The following is a 16768-nucleotide window of genomic DNA, read 5'->3' on the forward strand; positions in this document are numbered from 1 at the left end:
TGTAAGTTGCCTATTCACTCTGATGATAGTTTCTTTTGCTGCACAGAATCTGTTTAGTTTAATTAGATCTCACTTGTCAATTCTGGCTTTTGTTGCCATTGCTTTCAGTGTTTTAGATGTGAAGTCTTAGGCCATGCCTATGTCCTGAATGGTATTGCCCAGGTTTTCTTCTAGGATTTTTATAGGCCTAGGTCTTATGTTTAAGTCTTTGATCCATCTTGAGTTTATTTTTATATAAGATGTAAGGAAGGGGCCTAGTTTCAGTTTTCTGCATATGGCTAGCCAGTTTTCCCAACACCACTTATTAAATAAGGAATCTTTTCCCCGTTGCTTGTATGTGTCAGGTTTGTCAAAGATCAGATAGTCGTACATGTGTGGTGTTATTTCTGAGGCCTCCATTCTGTTCCATTGGTCTATATATCTGTTTTGGTACCAGTACCATGCTGTTTTGGTTACTGTATCCTTGTAGTAAAGTTTGAAGTCAGGTACTGTGATGCCTCCAGCTTTGTTTTTCTTGCCCAGCATTGTCTTGGCTATGAGGGCCCTTTATTGGTTCAATATGAACTTTAAAGTAGTTTTTTCCAATTCTGTCCAGAAAGTCAGTGGTAGCTTGATAGGGATAGCATGGAATCTATAAATTACTTTGGGCAGTATGGCTATTTTAATGATATTGATTCTTCCTATCCATGAGCATGGAATGTTTCTCCATTTGTTTGTGTCCTCTCTTATTTCCTTGAGCAGTGGTTTGTAGTTCTCCTTGAAGAGGTCCTTCATATCCCTTGTAAGCTGGATTCCTAGGTATTTTATTCTCTTAGTAGTAATTGTAAATGGGAGTTCCTCTCTTCCTATTTGAATACCCTTTACGGCTTTCTCTTGCCTGATTGCCCTGGCCAGAACTTCCAATACTATGTTGAATAGGAGTGGTGAGAGAGGGCATCCTTATCTTGTGCCAGTTTTCAAAGAGAATGCTTCCAGTTTTTGCCCATTCAGTATATCGGCTGTGGGTTTGTCATAAATAGCTCTTATTATGTTGAGATACATTCCATTGATACCCACTTTATTGAGAGCTTTTAGCATGAAATGCTGTTGATTTTTGCTGAGGGCCTTTTCTGTATCTATTCAGATAATCATGTGATTTTTGTCGTTGGTTCCATTTTTGTGATGGATTACATTTATTGATTTGTGTATGTTGAACCAGCCTTCCATCCCAGGGATGAAGCCGACTTGATCATGGTGGATAAGCTTTTTGATGTGCTGCTGGATTCGGTTTGCCAGTATTTAATTGAGGATTTTTGCATTGATGTTGATCAGGGATATTAGCCTAAAATTCTCTTTTTTTGTTGTGTCTCTGCTGGGCTTTGGTATCAAGATGATGTTGACCTCATAAAATGAGTTAAGGAGGATTCCCTCTTTTTCTACTGATCAGAATAGTTTCAGAAGGAATGGTCCTAGCACCTCTTTGTACCTCTGGCAGAATTCGACTGTGGATCCATCTGGTCCTGGACTTTTTTTGGTTGGTAGGCTATTAATTATTGCCTCAATTTCAGAACCTGCTATTGGTCTGTTCACAGTTTCAACTTCTTCCTGGTTTAGTCTTAGGAGGGTGTAGGTGTCCAGGAATTTATCCATTTCTTCTAGATTTTCTAGTTTATTTGCATAGAGGTGTTTATAGTATTCTCTGATGGTAGTTTGTATTTCTGTGGGATCAATGGTGATATCCACTTTATCATTTTTTATTGCATCTATTTGATTCCTCTCTCTTTTATTCTTTATTAGTCTTGCTATTGGGCTATCTCTTTTGTTGATCTTTTCAAAAAACCAGATCCTAGATTCATTGATTTTTCAAAGGATTTTTTGTGTCTCTATCTGCTTCAGTTCTGCTATGATTTTAGTTATTTCTTATCTTCTACTAGCTTTTGAATTTGTTTGCTCTTCCTTCTCTAGTTCTTTTAATTGTGATGTTAGGGTGTCAATTTTAGATCTTTCCTGCTTTCTCTTGTGGGCATTTAGTGCTATAAATTTCCCTCTACACTCTGCTTTAAATGTGTCCCAGAGATTCTGGTACATTGTGTCTTTGTTCTCATTGGCTTTGAAGAACATCTTTATTTCTGTCTTCATTTTGTTATTTACTCAGTAGTCATTCAGGAGCAGGTTGTTCAGTTTCCATGGAGTTGTGCAATTTTGAGTGAGTCTCTTAATCCTGACTTCTAATTTATTGCACTGTGGTCTGAGAGGCAGTTTGTTGTGATTTCTATTCTTATACATTTGCTGAGGAGTGTTTTACTTCCAATTATGTGGCTGATTTTAGAATTAGTGTGATATGATGCTGAGAAGAATGTATATTCTGTTGATTTGGGGTGGAGAGTTCTGTAGATGTCTATTAGGTCTGCTTCATTCAGAGCTGAGTTCAAGTCCTGGATATCCTTGCTAATTTTCTGTCCTGTTGATCTGTCTAATATTGACAGTGGGGTGTTAAAGTTTCCCATTATTATTGTGCAGGAGTCCAAGTCTCTTTTTATGTCTCTAAGAACTTGCTTTATGAATCCAGGTGCTCCTGTATTGGGTGCATATATATTTAGGACAGTTAGCTCTTCTTGTTGAATTGATCCCTTTACCAATATGTAATGGCCTTCTTTGTCTCTTTTGATCTTTGTTGGTTTCAAGTCTGTTTTATCAGAGACCAGGACTGCAACCCCTGCTTTTTTTTGCTTTCCATTTGCTTGGTAGATCTTCCTCCATCCCTTTATTTTGAGCCTCTGTGTGTCTTTGCATGTGAGATGGGTCTCCTGAATACAGCACGCCAATGGGTCTTGACTGTTTATCCAACTTGCCAGTCTGTGTCTTTTAATTGGGACATTTGGCCCATTTACATTTAAGGTTAACATTGTTATATCTGAATTTGATCCTGTCATTATGATGCTAGCTGGTTATTTCACCCATTAATTGAGGCAATTTCTTCATAGCATTGATGATCTTTACAATTTGACATGTTTTTGCAGTGGTTGGTACCGGTTATTCCTATCCATGTTTAGTGCTTCGTGCAGGAGCTCTTATAAGGCAGGCCTGGTGGTGACAAAAATCTCTCAGCGTCTGCTTGTCGGTAAAGGATTTTATTTCTCCTTCACTTGTGAATCTTAGTTTGGCTGGATATGAAATTCTGGGTTGAAAATTCTTTAAGAATGTTGAATATTGGCCCCCACTCTCTTCTGGCTTGTAGGGTTTCTGCCGAGAGATCTGCTGTTAGTCTGATGGGCTTCCCTTTGTAGGTAACCTGACCTTTCTCTCTGGCTGCCCTTAACATTTTTTCCTTCATTTCAACCTTGGTGAATCTGACAATTATGTTTCTTGGAGTTGCTCTTCTTGAGGAGTATCTTTGTGGTGTTCTCTGCATTTCTTGAATTTGAATGTTGGTCTGTCTTGCTAGATTGGGGAAGTTCTCCTGGATAATATCCTGAAGAGTGTTTTCTAACTTGGGCCATTCTCCCCATCACTTTCAGGTACACCAATCAAATGTAGATTTGGTCTTTGCACCTAGTCCCATATTTCTTGGAGGCTTTGTTTGTTTCTTTTCACTCTTTTTTCTCTAACTTGTCTTCTCTTTTTATATCATTAATCTGATCTCCATTCATTGATACCCTTTCTTCGCTTGATCGAATCAGCTATTGAAACTTGTGTATGTTTCATGAAGTTCTTGTACTGTGGTTTTCAGCTCCATCAGTACGTTTAAGCTCTTCTCTACATGATTATTCAAGTTAGCCATTCGTCTAACCTTTTTTCAAGGTTTTTAGCTTCCTTTTGATGGGTTGGAACATGCTCCTTTAGCTCGGAGAAGTTTGTTATTACCGACCTTCTGAAGCCTACTTCTGTCAACTTGTCAAACTCATTCTCCATCCAGTTTTGTTCCCTTGCTGGTGAGGAGTTGTGTTCCTTTGGAGGAGAAGAGGTGTTCCGGTTTTTGGAATGTTCAGCTTTTCTGCTCTGGCTTCTCCCCATCTTCGTGGTTTTATCTGCCTTTGTTCTTTGTGTTGGTGACCTATGGATGGGATTTTGATGTGGATGTCCTTTTTGTTGATTTTGATGCCACTCCTTTCTGTTTGTTAGTTTTCTTTCTAACAGACAGGCCCCTCAGCTGCAGGTCTGTTGGAGTTTGCTGGAAGTCCACTCCAGACCCTGTTTGCCTGGATATCACTAGCAGAGGCTGCAGAACAACAAATACTGCTGCTTGATCCTTCCTCTGGAAGCTTTGTCCCAGAGGGACACCTGCCTGTATGAGGTGTCTGTTGGCCCCTACTGGGAGGTGTCTCCCAGTTAGGCTATATGGGGACCCACTTGAGGAGGCAATCTGTCTGTTATTGGAGCTTGAATGCCGTGCTAGGAGAATCACTGTTCTCTTCAGAGCTGTCAGGCAGGGATGCTTAAGTCTGGAGAAGCTTTCTGCTGTCTTTTTCAACGTGTCCCAAGTTGATCTCAGACTGCTGCGCTACCAAGGAGCAAGTCTCTGTGGGCGTGGGACCTGCTGAGTCAGGCATGGAAGGGGATCTCCTGGTCTGCCAGTTGTGAAGACCATGAGAAAAGTGCAGTATTTGGGCAGGAGTGCTCCTCCAGGTACAGTCACTCACAGCTTCCCTTGGCTAGGAAAGAGAAATCCCCTGACCCCTTGTGCGTCCCAGGTGAGGTGATGCCCCACCCTGTTTTGGCTTGCCTTTCATGGGCCGCACCCACTGTCCAAGCAGTCCCAGTGAGATCTACCAGACATCTCAGTTGGAAATGCAGAAATCCCCTGTCTTCTGCATCAATCTCGCTGGAAACTGTAAACCAGAGCTGTTCCTATTTGGCTGTCTTGGAAGTGTGGTCCACTTACCATCCTTTAAACTAAGGAAAACTTTAGTTTTGGGAGAATCGGTCAGAATTGTAAATGTTTTTCTCACCATTGTATTTCTGTCCTTTGTGGAGGCTTTTTGTTAGACTTTACAGATCAGATTTAGTAACCTTTAGGAAAACTTAAGCAATATATTTAACTTTATACATGATTCATGGCTTTCATTATTTCTTATAATGTTTCTCAGTTATCATTTTTTTAACCAACTGAAAATATGTTTTAAAAGGCTCTTTTCTCATTTAATATAAGCACAAATATCTTAATTAAATACAGTATTTACTGAGTTCAGACTTGTGCTGGTTAAACTGAATGATTTGTTAAAACTTGTGAATGAACTAAATGCTCTCAGGAAATTTTCAGAAAGAAATTGTTTGCCTAAGATAAGTTCTTATTCTTTCTTTTTAAGAATATTGATTTCTAGAAAATGCATGTTTCTGATCATAAATGTTGACTAAAAATAAAGCTTAAATTTCTTATCTTAACACAATTTTCTTTCTATACAGTATCTATAACCATAGCACTTAATGTATTGCATTAAGAATATTTGTGTTTCCCACTATAAATGCTTAAAATACTTTCCCCAACATTTGAAAAATTTGTATTAAACATATTTTTCTAATTTTTATCTGAGTTTTTTACATCTTTTTGAGTAATTTTTTTTCAAATGATTTCAGACTGCCATATATAGAGTATCTGAAGTATATGACTCCTTTGACTTATTCTGTGATTCATTTTAGTAAGTATTGTTATAAGTGCTAAAATACAGTAAGAATTACAGCTCTGATCCAGAAAAATTTATACTCTGATGTTATATTTGGGTAAAAATAAAATAAGCAATTACAGCATAGTATTTTCTAGAACTGCAAGGGATCTGAGATTCTACCCTACTTGCAAACTAACTAGTTGGCCTGCCATAGTTTCTTAGATGCTGACAGAAGGCACAAGATGCTTAAGTCAAAGAGAAATTGAAACATGCTGTTATCACTTCATTAAAAAAATACAAAATGGCTTTTTTTGCTTGTTTTTACTTCTCCCTCTACTTTTCTTCTGTTTTTCTGTAAAGCAATGTTTTTTTGGAAGGATTATCTGTAACTGATGTATCTAATTAGGCTTATTTTCTGTCCAAACCCATTCCAAACAAATCTTCGCCTCACCAGTCCACTGGAAGGATTATCCGTAATTGGTGTATCTAATTATGCTCATTTTCTCAAAGCCACCCATGATTCCATATTGCTAAATCCAGTGGTTAATGGCAGCGCTCATCATGCTTGACCTAGCAGCAAAATTGACTCAGATGAACACACTCATTTCTTCTTTTGCCTTCCATAAGAGTACTCTTTTCTTTCTACCTTCCTGTTTATTATTATTTTTAGCCTTTTTTAAAGTAACGAGAAATAATATACAGTACAGAAAACTGTACAAAATAAAAATGTAGTGCTACATTGATTTATCACGAAGTGAACATTCATGTAACAACCACTCACGTAAAGAAATAGTTATCACCAATACCTCAAAAATTCCCCTTCTTCTCCTTGCCATCCGTTATTTTCTACCTGTCTCCAAAAGGAAACCACTTTTAGTAATCATTTCCTTTGCTTTATAATTTAGTTTGACCTGATCTATTAAAAACTGTATATACAAAGGAATTATTCAATGCGTATTTTTTGTGCCTGACTTCTTTGAATCAACATTATATTTGTGAGATTTAACCATGTTGTTTCAGGTAGCTTTAGCTCATTTATTTTCACTGCTATATAATATTCCACTGTATATGAATATGCCATTATTTATCTATTTCGTTATCCATTTATCCCTTTATTATTCATTTATCCATTTCAACTCAACTTTTGAGTTGCTGACAGCTTTGCAATAAAAAATAATACTGCTAAGCAACCTTGTACCCATCTCTTAATGTAATTGTACATATGTTTTTATTTGGTATATAGTTAGGAGTGGAATGTCTGGGTCATGGCGTATGCATATATTCAACTTTGGTAGATAATGTCAAAATGTTTTTCAAAATGATTTATCAATTTATCCTCCCATCAGTGTATGAGAACTCCAATTTGTCTTCCCCAAACCAGATATTACTGGTTTTAAAATTTTAGCCATAGCGTTTTGATAAACAGTGGTTTTAATTTGCATTTTCCTATTAATGAGGTTGAGCATCCTTTCATATGTGTATTGACCATTTGAATATCTTCTTTTGTGAAAATATTGCTCGAGATTCTTACTCATTTTTCTGTTGAGTTTATCTGCTTTTGTGATTTGTGGAGCTTCTTTTCACATATTAGATATAAGCCCTTTTTTGGTTATGTGTGTTGCAAATATTTCTTCCCACTTTGTAGTTTAATTTGCACTGAGTATTGTGGGATAGATGCTGTTGCTATGCTACCCACATTGCCTTGGTATTAACTTTTGTGCAGGAAGACTTCTTGCTTGAAGCAGCTGAGACTCTGCTTTCTGAAGACATTCTCTGGCCATAAGAGAGGCTGGAGAGTATTAGGGAATTGATGCCCTGGCAGCAGCTCTTAACCAACACTGAATAGGAGTTGATGAATAAATACCCCATTTTCCTTACCTCTGGAGATAGCTTCTGAAACTTACTCTATGCCATCTCTCAGATGTCTCCATCTGAGAGATGGAGACAAATTGGTAACCTGTATTGGTATTCTTTCCTTCTCTGTCTTACTTCCCCACTCCTTTACCTGTTTTTGCTGGAATTATTTTTTAAAATAAATTATTTGCTCTCAAATTCTAGTTTCTCAGAGTTGACTTTTGGAGAACCTATCTTGACTTAGTAATATCTTTTGATAAATAGAAATTTGTAATTTAAATGGATCTAGTTTATCAATTTTTTTCCCTTCATAGTTAGTGTTTGCTATGTCCTGCATAAGAAGTCTTTACCTACTCTAATATCTTGATTGTACCCATGGAATTTTGATCTATGAAGGTGATTGAATGATAACATGGAGATACTAATGCCATTGTTTATTACTTAAAGTTCCCAAGAGGAGAGGGCATGTCAGGCCCGACCACCTGGGGATGTACTAGGGTTGGTCGAGAGGCAGAAGAAGCAAGGAGAAACATGGGCAAAACCCCTTATTACTACAGTACCAGGAAGTTGCTAGGTAGGGAAGTCGCCTATTGGGCAGGAAGTAAAACACAGATGTTGAAGTTTGTGATTGGGGGTTTCATAATATGATTTTCACATGCCCGCAAAAGCCGGACTGCAAGGGAGATGTAAACAACTTTAGCTATTAGTTTCATCATGTGATTAATGGATGCCAAATCATCAATTACAAAATCTATAAAAGTTCATTAGAATACACAAGGCCATGAAGATATTCTTCTTTATTAATTCCAGATATTTTATTGTTTTACCTTTTATGCTTAGTTCTACAATCCATCTGGAATTAATTTTTGTGTGTAGGTTGAGGGAAGAGCCATGTTTCTTTTTTTCCCATATTAATTCATAATTCTACTGGTACTGTTTATGGAAGAGACTCTCCTTTCCCCACTGTTCTGCAGTCAACCTTTGCCATAAATCGAGTACCCATATATATGCTTAGCTCTGTTTCTAGACTCATTATTCTGTTCCATTGGACTCTCTGTTTTTATGTCAATACCATCATTTCTTAATTACTGTAATTTTATTAGAAGTTGACATTCATTACAGTTCGTCTTTCCGCCTTGTTCTTCTTCAATGGTGTGTTAGCTATTTTTGGAATTATCCCCCCGCCCTTTTTTGAGACAAGGTTTCACTTCGTCACCCAGGCTGGAGTGCAGTGGTGTGATCACTGCTTACTGCAGGCTCGACCACCTGGGCTCAGGTGGTCCTCCCACCTCACCCTTTGTGTAGCTGGACCACAGGCATGTGCCACCACACCCAGCTAATTTCTAAATTTCTTTTTTTGTAGAGGCAGAGTTTTGCCATGTTGCCCAGGCTGGTCTCAAACTCTTGAGCTCAAGTGATCCTCCTACCTCAGACTCCCAAAATGCTGGGATTACAGACATGAGCCATTACTCCTAGCATGAATTATTCTCCTTTAGTGATAGTGATGATAGTTGTTTTCTGTTTAGCGAATTTTATTTATTTTTAATCTTCCAGTTAGTTTCAGAGAGACTATAAGAGAATATGACATAACCTATTTGGGGCTAGCAACGTTTATTATGGCATTTTTTCTAAATTGATACATATGGTCACAGAACAGTCCTGGTATTGTGCAGTGGGGCTATAGACCAGGGTACCTCAAAAAGAAACATCTGGCTAGGCGTGGTGGCTCATGCCTGTAATCGCAGAACTTTGGGAGGCCGAGATGGGTGGATCACCTGAGGTCAGGAGTTCGAGACCAGCCTAGCCAACATGGTGAAACCCTGTCTCTATTAAAAAAAAGAAAGAAAGAAAAAAGAAGCATCTTCATATCAAGTACATTATGTCATAATTGTAGTATCCTAAAACTCTACTTCATCTGTCGGTATTAGTAAGTTAGTCCGGGCACAGGATCATTCCTCATTCCTCCAGGTTTGGTAACACTGCTCAACTCTAGAGTGCAATTTAATTTATATAAAATTTATTAATAAAATTTGGAATGTCGATGTAGCTTTATTTTGGCAAACTATAATTCCTAGCGGAATTATGAAAATAGTTTTACTTGAATAAACAGGAACCAATGAGGGAAATCCATGTTGTTCTATAACTATCTGGGAGGTTTGGATTCAGCCTTTTAAAATATCATCTATCTACAAATACTCTTTGTGCCTTTTTCAGTTAATATTACTCTCTTGGTGCTGCTCAGGATTGGACTGCATCACCTTTTGCTATTCAGTTTAAATTGAACCCAAGAAATTGAAATACAAATGAAAATTGGATACAATGAGATGAACTCTTCTCATTTTCAGACTTTTGGGAAAATAGTGCACTAGGTTAATTTTGGTGGGTCAATAATTTTTTATCATTCTTTAGGCTTGCATTGTGGCTAGGCTGATATATAAAAATATATGGAATATGCAAAGAGTAAGAATGTTCAAGAGGAAAACCCATTATTCTATTAAATACTTATGGTGTCCATCCAAATTTGGGTTTTTATCTTAACAGGTCAATGCTGCTGAATCAAAGATAACAAATTTAATATACTTGAAACATACCTTGGAACTTGTGGATCCTTTAAAGGTAATTTATATGTGTATTTATCATACAAAACATGTACAGCATTATTTTTTAACTTTTTGTTCAGAAAAAATTTCAAACTCAGGGAAAATTGCAAGAATAACAAGGCGAATTCCCCATACTTTTTCTCCTTGTACATACTTTACATACACATACACATTATTAGCCTTAATACACTTACTGAACCATTTGAGAATAAACTGCAATACCTAAGTACTAAAGTAGTAAGTACTTAGGAGACTAAAGTCTCCTAAAAAAAGATATTCTCTTATATAATCATAATATTATTATCAAATTCAGAATAATTAATATGATGCAATACTATTTTATAGTATGTATACTATACTCAAATTTTTAAAATTGTTCTAATAATGTTCTTTATAGCATTTTTTCCTGATATAGGGTCCAATTCAGGATCATATCTTATATTTAATGCCATGTTTTTTAAAACTCTCTTGAAGTGGAAAACTTTCTCAACCTTTGTTCATGATACTGACATTTTGAAGCATAAGGGTCAATTTTTTAAATAGAATTTCATTTCCTCAATTTATGTGATTGCTTTCTCCTGATTAAATTCATCTATGCATATTTCGCGTTAATACCCTATGATGTATCCTTTTTAGTACATCACATCAAGAGGCACATAATGCCATTTCCTCATTCTTGGTGATATTAACTGATCAATTTCTTCACCATAAATTCAGATTCTCTTTTGTGATTAATAAGTTGTTAATCTATGGAGAGTTATATTGAGAATGTGTAAATAACCCCATCCTCATCAAACTTCCACTAATTGATTGTAGAATAAACTGATGACTCTTACCTAAAGTAATTATTACCCTGATGGTTACAAGATGATTATTTTCTCATTAACTTTTAAATACCACACTGTTTAAAACTTGTTTTTATTAAAGTGATAAAGGGAACTGATTTTGAAAGAGAAATAATAAAAAATATGCAATAATTTTATTATAGAAATTATTCTAATAAATATTAATATGGTTTGGCTCTGTCTCCACCCAAATTTCACCTTAAATTGTAAGAATCCCCACATTTCAAGGGCAGGGCCTGGTGGAGATGATTGAATCGTGGGGGTGGTTTCTCCCATACTGTTCTTTTGGTAGTGAATAAGTCTCACAAGTTCTGATGATTTTATAAAGCAGAGTTGCCCTGCACATGTTCTTCTTGCCTACTGCCAGGTAAGATGTAACTTTGCTCCTCATTTGCTTTCTGCCATGATTGTGAGGCCTCCCCAGCCATGTGGAACTGTGAGTCAATTAAACCTTTTTCCTTTATAAATTACCCAGTCGTGTGTATGTCTTTATTAGCAGCTGAGAACAGACTGATATAGTAAATTTTACCAGTAGAGTGGGGTTCTGCTGTAAAGGTACCTGAAAATATGAAAGTAACTTTGGAATTGGGTAACAGGCAGAGACTGGAACAGTTTGGAGGGCTCAGAGGACAGAAAGTTGTAGGAAAGTTTGAAACTTCCTAGAGACTTGTTGAATGGCTTTGACCAAAATGCTGATAGTGAGAGGGACAACAAGGTCCAGGCTGAGGTGGTCTCAGATAGAGATGAGGAACTTTTTGGGAACTGGAATAAAGGTCACTCTTGCTATGCAAAGAGACTGGCAGCATTTTCCCCTGCCCTGGAGACTTGAGAGAGAGGGTATCTGGGGAGAAGAAATTCCTAAGCAGTGAAGCATTCAAGAGGAAGCAGTGCTTAAAAGTTTGGAAAATTTGCAGCCTGAGGATACAATAGAAAAGAAAATCCCATTTTTCTGGGGAGAAGTTCAAACCAGCTGAAGAAATTCACATAAGTAACAAGGAGGCAAAAGTTAATAATCACCAAGACAATGGGGAAAATGTCTCTAGGTCATGTCAGAGACCTTTGTGGCAGCCCCTTCCATTACAGGTCCAGAGGCCTAGGAAGAAAAAATGGTTTTCTGGGCCCCCTTGCTCTGTGCAGCCTAGGGATTTGGTGCTCTGCATCCCAGTTGCTCCAGCTATGGCTAAAAGTGGCCAACATACAGCTTGGGCCATGGCTTCAGAGAATGCAAGCCTCAAGCCTTGGCAGCCTCCATGTGGTGTTGAGCCTGCAGGTGTACAGAAGTCAAGAATTGAGGTTTGGGAACCTCCACCTAGATTTCAGAGGATGTATGGAAATGCCTAGATGTCCAGGCAGAAGTTTGCTTCAGGGACGGGACCCTCATGGAGAGCCTCTGTCAGGACAGCACAGAAGGAAAATGTGGGGCAAAAGTCCACACACACAGTCCCTACTTGGGCATTGCCTAGTGGATCTGTGAGAAGAGGGCCACTGTCCTCCAGACTCCAGAATGGTAGATCCACTGACAGATTGCACCATGCACCTGGAAAAGCCACAGACACTCAACACCAGCCTTAAAAGCAACTGTAGGGTTCACGAGGCTGTACCCTGCAAAGGCACAAGGGCAGAGCTGCTCAAGGCTGTGGGAGTCCAATTCTTGCATCAGTGTGACTTGTATGTGAGATATGGAGTCAAAGGAAATCATTTTGAATCTTTAAGGTTTGACTGTCCCACTGGATTTTGGACTTGTATGGGGCCTGTAGCCCCTTCATTTTGGCCTTTTTCTCCTATTTGGAATGGGTGTATTTACGCAATGCCTGTACCCCAGTTGTATCTAGGAAGTAACTAACTTGCTTTTCAGTTTTACAGGCTCATAGGCAGAAGTGACTTGCCTTGTCTCAGATGAGACTTTGGACTGTAGACTTTTGAGTTAATGCCGAAATGAGTTAAGACTTTGGGAGACTCTTTGGAAGGAATGATTGGTTTTGAAATGTGAAGACATGAGATTTGGCAGGGGCCAGGGGCAGAATGATATGGTTTGGCTGTGTCCCCACCCAAATTTCACCTTGAGTTGTAATAATCCCCACATGTCAAGGGCAGGGCCAGGTGGAGATCATTGAATCATAGGGCAGTTTCCCCCACCCTGTTCTCCTGGTAGTGAATAAGTCTCATATGATCTGATGGTTGTTTAAATGAGAGCTCCCCTGCACATGTTCTTCTTGCCTGCTGCCAGGTAAGACATGACTTTGCTCCACATTCACCTTCTGCCATGACTGTAAGGCCTCCCCAGTCATGTGGTATTGTGAGTCAATTAAACCTTTTTCCTTTATAAATTACCCAGTCTTGGGTATGTCTTTCTTAGCAGCATGAGAATGGACTAATACAAATATATATAGTTAAAGTAATGTGGCAAAAGACTTCAAAAATGTTATCACCTTTCTTGTAATGAAATAAATGGAATAAATCACCAGAAAAATATTGAGAGATTTCATGAAACACAAATGTTAAACTTTGGTATGTCAAAAGCAAAGTAAAAGGCAAAGATAGGAAAAATTTATAACAAATGACAGTGTATTAGTCTGTTTTCATACTGCTATAAAGAACTACCCAAGACTGGGCGATTCATAAAGGAAAGAGATTTAATTGACTCACAGTTCAGTATGGCTGGGTAAGCTTCAGGAAAGGTACAATCACAGCAAAAGGAGAAGGGGAAACAAGGAAACTTTGTTACAAGGCAGCAAGAAAGAGAGGGAATGCAGGAGGAACTACCCTACACTTATAAAACAATCAGATCTTGTGAGAACTCACCATCATGCGAATAGCATGAGGGAAACTGCCCACGTGATTCAATTACCTACACCTGGTCTCTCCCTGAAAAAGTGGGGATTGTGGGAATTATAGGGATTATAATTTATGATGAGATTTGGGTGGGGAGACAAAGCCTAACCATATCAGACAGACAAAATACTAATTTCTGTCATCATAAAACTCATGTAATTTCATAGGAAAATATTGAAAAGCCAGTGGAAATATGGAAAATGACCCAAAGAAGGAAATCAAGGTGATTCATAAATAGTACCAAAAATGTTAACCTCATTATTAATCAAAGCAATACCAATTAAAACCATTGTTCTTATCTGTCAAAGAAGCAGACATTTTCGTTTATCTTAATGGGTGTAACTCATTTCTAATTAGAGATCTATGAGATAGACAACTTATTAAACAGCTGATAAAATACGAATTTTATGTACTTTACAGGAAATTGTACTGGAAATGTTTATGACATATATCTTTTGATCCTGTAATACTACTTCTAGAGATTTGTCTGAAAGAACTTTTCAGAAATGTTGGCCAGTATTTATGTCCAACAATGGTCATTACAGTATTATTTATTTATGTCAGTGAGAAATTATAAGTAGAGTAGAACTGCAATAATTACAGGAAGAGACTATTTTCTTTCCATAGACTAGAATATTATGAATTATTAAACATTTTTGCCTTGAAAAGTTTTTTATATGTATGCTATAGTGTAAGTTGAGCATCCCTAACCCAAAAGTTACAAATTTTAAATGCTCCAAATTCAGAAACATTTTGAATAACAATGTGATGTCACAAGTGGAAAATTTTACATCTTCATCTTACATAATGGGTTGCAGGCAAAATGCAGGTACTTAACACAGTTTATTCAGCATCCTCAAGGGAAAAAAGACCCTCCCAGTTCCCTTCATCTGTAATATATCTTTTCTGTACACTCCCAGATTATTCTATGCAAACATGCCCACAAAGGGAAATACAATGACACAGTGGCAGGTCAGATGTGCCAATGGCAAGTTTCCATGATGTCCCACATAGGGCCAAGACTGATGTGCATTACTGTTTTTTGCTTATTGCCTGCTTGGTCTTGTGGTTAAGATAACAAAAACATAAAACAAAACAAAGAAAATATCATAAAGGCCTGTAGTAACAGTGATAAGAAAAAGAGGAATCACTTAAATGTTTATATATAACACAGAAAGTCAAGCTGTTGGAGAAACTGGATAATGGTATAAGTGTGAAAGGTCTTAAAGAAGTGTATGCTGTTAGAATGACTGCCAGATATGACCTAAAGAAACAAATGGATAAACTGAGTTATATGCTGAAAGTGATGAATAGAAGCTAATGAAAAGTAGAAAAACACTGCATAACATTTTAAAAAAAAAGAAAGAAAGAATGGGTCCATCTGCCTCACAGTGAACACATGTCACTTAATGGTATACTGATCATGAAACAAGTGAAGATGTATCACAATGAAATGAAAATTGAAAGGAACTGTCAATATTTAACAGGCTGGTTGCAGAAATTTAAGAAGAAAATGACATTAAATTTTTTAAGATTTATAGTAATTGAGCATCTGCTGATCATGAAGCATTGGAGAAATTCATTGATGAGTTTGCCAAGGGCATTGCTGATGAAAATCTGATGCCAGAACAAATTGATAATGCTGATTAAACATCATTAGTTTGGCATTATTGCCTCAGAAAGACACTGACTACAGGTAATGAAGCAGCCCCTGTGGGAATTAAGGATACCAAGGACAGAAAACAACTATTCTGGGCTTGTGCTAGTGCAGCAGGCACACGTAAGTGTAGATGTGCTGTCATAGATAAAACCTTGTGTCCTCAGTTTTCAAGGAGTGAATTTCTTACCCGTTCATTATTACGCTAACAAAGAGGCCTGAATCACCAGGAACATTTTTTTTTTTTTTTTCCCAATTGGTCTCACAAACATTTTACATCAGCAGCTCATGCTCACTGCAGGGAATCCGGATTGGATGATGATTGAAATATCCTGTTATTCCTTGACAACTCTTCTGTTAATCCTCCAGCTTCAATTTTCATCAAAAATAATGTTTATGCCATATAAACTAATGTGACTTCATTATTTCAGCCATGTGACTGTGATGAGAGTATCCTTAGATCAATGGAGAGTAAATATAAAAACACTTTTTAAAATATTTTTAATTTTTATTTTAGTTTTGGGGGTACATGTGCATGTTTGTTATGTGGGTAAACTTGTGTCTTGGGGGTTTGTTGTACAGATTATTTCACCACCAAGGTACTAAGCCTAGTACCCAATAGTTACTTTTTCTGCTCCCCTTCCTCCTCTCACCCTTCACCCTCAAGCAAACGCCATTATCTGTTGTTCCTATCTTTGTGCCCATGAGTTCTCATCATTTAACTCCCACTTTTAAGTGAAAACATGCAGTATTTGATTTTCCGTTCGTGTGTTAATTAGCTAAGGATAATGGCCTCCAACTCCATCCATGTCCCTGAAAAAGATATGTGTTTTTTATATATATATATATATATATAGCTGCATAGTATTCCATGATGTATATATACCACGTTTTCTTTATCCAATCTGCCACTCACGGGTATTTGGTTGATTCCATGTCTTTGCTGTATTGTGAACAGTGCTGCAGTGAACATTCATGTGCATTTGTCTTTATGGTAAAACGATTTATATTCCTCTGCATATATACCCAGTAATGGGATTGCTGGGTCGAATGGTATCTCTGTTTTCAGTTCTTTGAGGAATTGCCACACTGCTTTCCACAATGGTTGAGCTAATTTACATTCATACACCAACAGTGTATAAATGTTCTTCTTTCTCTACAAGCTCACCAGTATCTCTTGTTTTTTGACTTTTTAGTAATAGCCATTCTGACTGGTGTGATATGGTATCTCATTGTGGCTTTGATTCACATTTCTCTAATGATCAGTGATATTGAGCTTTATTTTCATATGTTTGTTGTCCAGATGTATGTCTTTAGAAAAGTGTCTGTTCATGTCCTTTGCTTACTTTTTAATGAAGTTGTTTGTTTTATTCTTGTAAATTTAAAAACACTTTCTTG

The 16768-nt window shown here is 37.3% G+C and overlaps 1 protein-coding gene across 1 annotated transcript in view; it reads left to right on the forward strand.

Annotated features, from left to right (window-relative positions):
- Positions 1-16768, forward strand: part of MSH4 (mutS homolog 4) — a 135252-nt gene that overhangs the window by 76233 nt on the left and 42251 nt on the right. The window contains exon 9 of the mRNA XM_011936943.1: positions 9978-10052. Coding sequence (XP_011792333.1) covers positions 9978-10052 — 75 coding nt within the window. The remainder of the gene's footprint in view (positions 1-9977; positions 10053-16768) is intronic.

This window comes from Colobus angolensis, unplaced genomic scaffold (genome assembly GCF_000951035.1).
Source record: "Colobus angolensis palliatus isolate OR3802 unplaced genomic scaffold, Cang.pa_1.0 Scaffold158, whole genome shotgun sequence".
Lineage (NCBI taxonomy): Eukaryota > Metazoa > Chordata > Mammalia > Primates > Cercopithecidae > Colobus > Colobus angolensis.